The sequence below is a fragment of the Mesoplodon bidens genome (genome assembly GCF_964165515.1).
Source record: "Mesoplodon bidens genome assembly, contig: HAP1_SCAFFOLD_195, whole genome shotgun sequence".
Lineage (NCBI taxonomy): Eukaryota > Metazoa > Chordata > Mammalia > Artiodactyla > Ziphiidae > Mesoplodon > Mesoplodon bidens.
Window position 1 is genome coordinate 506,681 of NW_027671747.1, and position 5,681 is coordinate 512,361.

General features: G+C 48.7%; 1 protein-coding gene across 1 annotated transcript; it reads right to left on the reverse strand.

Annotated features, from left to right (window-relative positions):
* Window positions 1-2,685: 2,685 nt before the first annotated feature.
* On the reverse strand, window positions 2,686-4,727 carry LOC308611100 (exocyst complex component 7-like; the record flags this gene model as incomplete). The annotated part of the gene is made up of 4 exons (XM_081260018.1): window positions 4,654-4,727; window positions 4,380-4,445; window positions 3,051-3,232; window positions 2,686-2,854 (listed from the first exon to the last, which is right to left on the reverse strand). Exons 1-4 carry the CDS (start codon window positions 4,711-4,713, stop codon window positions 2,686-2,688), a joined length of 477 nt encoding a protein of 158 aa, XP_081116144.1. The 5' UTR covers window positions 4,714-4,727.
* Between the last annotated feature and the right edge of the window lie 954 nt (window positions 4,728-5,681).

A 5,681-nucleotide genomic window follows, 5' to 3' on the forward strand; every position in this document is an offset into this window, starting at 1 on the left:
CTAAGCCTTTCTGTGCCATTTGAAGTTTTTATAATTAATCAAAAAAAGGAAAGAAACAGGAAAGTAAGGTATACAAAAAAAGCTTGAATTTAGCTAGATTCATAATTTGATACATAAGCTGTAGACTTATTGCTCATATTGTTTCCTAATAAACTCCTTTGTTTTAAAAGAAATGCAGGTGGATTAAAGAAACAGAGGGCAAAGTCCACTCCCTCTGGCCCTGCCACCTGGGCCCCCGCCTCCCCAGGACACCTCACCTTGGTTGCATCCATATTCCACCAGCCAGCGGGAGATGCGGATCACGTCCTGCAGCACGCTCTCAGGCAGATGCTCTAGGGGCACCTCCTCCTGTACCTCCAGGTCGTCCTTACCGCTGATCAGATCCAGGGTGAGCACAGGGTACAAGACCTTGCTATGCCGTGTCATCAGGCTGCAGAACTCGGACTCCAGCAACTCCTTCCCCCTCTCAAACAGCAGCTTCTACAGGGAAGAAGGAAGGAAGGGAGGACAGAGAGAAGAAAGAGGGTCCACGGCTGTTCCAGCATTCAGCAGGCCCTCGCCTCCCCATCCCCTTCCTTTGCCTTCCTGAGTCAGGGCCTCGGCCCTCCTCTGCCTTCACTTCCTTTTTCCCAGAGAATAAATGCCGGGAAGCTTTCCTTGATTATTTATTTCCCTTGTGTTCTCTCAAAATGGATGTTCATAGGTGAAACCCAGAGTTTTACAAGAAGTAGGTGCTTCACAGATATCAGCTGATTATTTTCTCATTGTACCATTAATTTGTGTTCTTGTTAGAAAAGGGTTTGCAAAAGAAAAAAAATAGATAAATTGGACTACATCAAATTAAAAACTTTTGTGCTGTAAATGACACCATCAAAAAAGTGAAAATACAATTCACAGAATGAGAGGAAATACTTGCAAGTCATGTATCTGACAAGTGACAGGTATCCAGAGCAGATAAGAGAATTGAAAATATATGTTCACAGAAAAGTTCATACACAAGGGTTCATAGCAACACTGTTCATAACAGCCAAAAAGTGGAGTGTCCACCAAGTGATGGACGGATAAACAAAACGTGGCAGATCCATACAATGCAATATTATTCAACCATACAATGGAATGAAACACTGCCACACGCTACCACATAGATGAACCTTGAAAACATTATGCTAAGTGAAGGAAGCCAGACACAAAAGGTCACATATTGTGTGATTCCATTTTCAGGAGAAGTCCAGAATAGGTAAATTTACAGAGACAGAAAATAGCTGAGTGATTACCAGAGGCTGGGTGAATGGGGGAGGGAAGGGAAGAAGAGTGACTGCCAATGGATTTCTTTTTTTAGGCAATGAAAATGTTATAAAAGTTATTCCGGTGTTGTTGCACAACTCTGTGATTATACTAAAACTACTGCGTTTTATACTTTAAATGGGTAAATTTTATGGTATGTGAATTATATCTCAGTAAAGATGTTTTAAAAATAGAGAGAGGAGTTGGAGCATTTCTGCTTAAATGAAAAGTACGTCCCCTAGGGTAAACCTATAGCATATTTTTTGTATTCTCCTTCTCTAATCCACTCCCACACCCAAGTTCTAGCACAGAGCTCTTCACTCTGTGATCCAAACTTGGTAGAGACCCTCAAGAATCAAGTTCTCCAGCCCCTGGCATCCCAATCTCTGAGTCCAGGCTGCCCACCCAAGGGCTGCAGTATTATGGTTTTACTGGTGTGTGCCCACTGCATTACTGGTGTGCCGAGGTATTGATCTTATCAGTCCTCCGGGTAGCCAGGTGGCGCTGTGTACAGCCAGAGACCACTGGCTAGTTACTTTACCCCAGTGTGCCACACAAACATTCTCATTTCTGATGGAGCCACGATGGGAGAAAAGCTGGGAGGCACTGTTCTAAGCAACAGCTTTCTGGGTGGGAGAAAAGCCAGTTTCCCATCTTTGTTCCCCAGCCCACCCCCTCTTCTGGGTAAGACACACGCCTCAGGGCAAGAACTGTGGTGCCACCAGGAAGGTGTGCCAGGTGACTGGGGGTCCAAGCTGGCCTGCCCTCTAATGTTCCTCAGTGGCTGGGATGTCTGGGCCTCTGCTCCCACCTTTTCTCCTGTCTGCATTCTCTCCTTTCCTCAATGCATTGAGTAAATCTCACTTCCCAGCCCTTCTCCATCTCCCTCTGGTGATCTAAAGACCCCAAAACTTAAACACAAAGATATGACACAAAAAAATTGAATATGAAAACATGAATGCAGGTCCCCTGACTAGTCAAATTCATTGAGTCAGAAAGTAGAGTGATGATGGCCAGGGATTGGTGGGGAGGAGAAAGAGGAGTTAGTGTTTAATGGGTACAGGGTTTCAGTCTGAGATGATGAAAAGAATTCTGGAGATGGTTATACGACAGTGTGAACGTACTTAATGTCACTGAACTGTTCCTTTAAAGATGGTTAAAAAGGCAAATTTTATATTATGCATTTTTTGCTACAATAAAAAAATACCCATGCATTTATAAAAATCAAATGTTAAACTTATACTTCATATTTAACTTATAATTTAGTTAAATTATTAAGATGCAATAAAAATGTATACCTGTAATTTCTGAGACAGAGATCTTAATGCCTACAGTATGTGTATGGTATTATATACTTCTGTTTATTCTACTATATTCTCTTTTAAGCTGGTTCAGTGTCTCTCATGAGACCAGGGCTGTGACTCGTGTCCCCAAACCTCTCACATCACTCTGCTGGCCCCTTACCACTTTGTTGAGCTCTGGGCTGTCTGGGATGTTGTCCTGGAAATACTCCACAGCCTTCTGAATCTTAGCCATGCTGCCCAGGTACTCTTCCAGCCTACCTGGGGGGCTGGAAAGGAGAAAAGTCCTATTAGCCTGGGCAGATGGAAGTTGAAGAGGAAGGACCAAGAGAATGGTATTTGGAAAGGGGAGAAGAGAATTAACACAGGGGACTCGAGGCTCAAATATATCTACTCCTCCCTTCCAAGGCCTACAGCCACTGGTGCAAGAGGCCTTAGGAATGTGACCTTCTGGCCCTAGCTCACCCCTCCCTGATAATCTTCTTAGTGTCACTGGCCACATGGTAGTAGCTGATAACGTGGTCCAGACAGGACAGGGTCTTCTCAACATTCTCCTGCAGCCACTGCAGGTTCTCCGTCTGTTTGTGCACAGGGATGATGTTCTCCAGCTTCATAAGGCGACTCTCAATGGATGACAGGATAGACACCTGCGGGGGGAAGCTCCATGCTCTCAGGCCTCAGGGTTGTCCCAGCACTGCTTCTGCCACCCACCAGGTCTTTGGCAATTGCTGCCTCTTCTCTGGTTTTCTAGACAATAAGCTCCATGAGGGAAGGGACAGGGTATATCTGTTCACCACTGTATCCCCAGAACCTACCCTGTGCCTGGCACATAGGAGGTGGCCCAAATAAATTGGCTGAAGTTTGATTTGAAGGCAAGTCAAGCATTAAATTAACTCCTCCTCAGATAACACCTCAGGATGGCTTCCCTTCCAACCTTTGAAGCCAAATCTCAATCTCTATTCTCTCTGATGCTTTCCTGGACTGAACAGGAAATAGTTTCATACAGAGTAGCCTCAAATGCATTGCTGGTACCTTCAAAACCCTTTCTCTCTAAGAGTGAATCTCATTAAGTAAGGCCTAGCACCTGATGACTGTATTATTAAAAACATACTCAAGTTTGTATCTGCTCAGTTTGTGCTTTTCCAGTCTTCTCTAGGAACAAGGAAGGAAACTCATATTTACTGAGGACCTATTGTATACCAGGTACTATGAAAATGCATCTGCATGCATTGGCTTCTATGACCTTCACAGTTACACTGGAGGTTGGCATCGTCTGTTTTAGCAGAGGAAGTAACTGAGGCTCAGAGTTACCTGTCAGGGGCCACACACAAATAGGTGGAGGGGCGGGGACTAGACCCCAGATCTCTCTGACTTCAGAGCTCATTTTACACCTCAAGCCCTCTGGGGTGAAGGCTGAGTCTTTTTCTGCCCTCAGTAATCTCAGAAGTGGTAACCCAGCCGTCCAACCCTCACTTGAATTGACGATGACGCATGGCCAGTACCCAGCCCACCTAAGTCAGTCTCACTAAATGTCTGCAGAAGGAGAGAAGGAAGAATGGAGAACTTAGGCAGAAAGCAGAAAGTCCAGGCCAGTGGGGGCTGCAGCATCCTCAGCGAAGGGGCGGACAAGGGGAAGGGAGTGTTAAGAGACGTGTCACACTGTTGCTAGAGAAACCCACAGGTTACCACCACCACTACCCAGACCCACACCTCCAGGCCTTAGGTGCCAGAACTACCGGGTCGCAGGGTTCTCCTCCAGCGTCTGGAAGCCCTCCCAGCTGAGGGGTTACTCACCATGTTCTTGGAAAGCTGGTCACTCTTCTCCAGTCTGTCTCGGATGAAGGACAGCGTCTCCTCCTCCTGGGGGGAGCGCATGCAAGGACATCACCAGAAGCCGAAGGCTAAAGGAGACCACCGCGTCCTAGATCCACGGCCTCGCCCCTAGGAGACAAGGTCTCCTCGCAGGGAGGGCCCCCTCCCACTCCCGCCGCCTCCCTGAGTAGAGGCCCGGCCCGCATCTCGCCCCCCTCCCTCACCTCCTCCCCCGCCTCCCCAGCTCCAGCCCCACCTGCTTCAGCTTGTCCTCGATCTCCCGCCGCCAGGTGGACGCCTCCTGTGGGGGGATCATGACTTCGACCCTCCCAGCGGCTCTCACTGCCCAGTACCTCGCCTCCGAGTGCCCTCTGGGCTCCCATTCCTGTCACACCCACTTCCGCCCGTGGCCCCGCTCTGAGTTGCCGCGCTGATGTGCCATGTTAGGAGTGGCAGGCTGAGTGCGCCTGCGTGCAACTCAGTACAGGGGCACCGGGCAGGTGGCCATCTTGGGTGTGGCAGAGAACAGTGTTCGGGTTTATCCTTGATGCGGGTTTCCACCCTCAACAGAGAAGGTTCTCTTGAGCGGTGTATTGTCACAACAGTTACAACTCACTTGTCGTCTTCGTGGGAAGGCTGACTCTTCTCACAAAGATCAATGACAAATTCGTTTCTCCAGATCGAAGTCTGGATCCAGGCATCGATGTCGCACTCCCCACAAAGCATAGCACAGAGTTTATCACACAGCAGGCGCCTAATGTGTGCCCATTTAATGAACAAGGAGCCTGTATAATCTTGTCCACCTTCGGCCCTAAAGCTCATGGAACGGGCCCTGTGTGCAAGCCCTCGTATGGGGACAGAGTGGTCGCCCATGGTCCCAGCGGCACCCATAACTACAATCCTGCCTTGTGGAGGGGCTCAGCCAAATTCCTGTGGCGGGAGTTCTCGGTGCGTCCATCCCAGGGATTTGGATGGGACCGGAGAGCAAGCCCCAAGCTCCACTGGAAGCAGTCTGTTTTGTAGAGAACTGTGTGGTTTTATTTGCTGGTGGTGAGGACCCTGCTGGGGGGAGGGGGCGGGTGACGGGGCTGAGGACCTGGACGGGTAGAGAAGTGGCTTCAGCGGGGAGTTTTCCTACACCTGGAAACAGTGCAAGGGGAAGGCTGAAAGAGCCCAGACCTGTCTGAGGGCTTGGGGCCCAGGTGGTGGTGTCAGTTAAGGAGAGGTTGAGGCCTGCCTGCAGGTATTCAGACACACGGGGAGCATTGCTCACAGGGCCTCTGA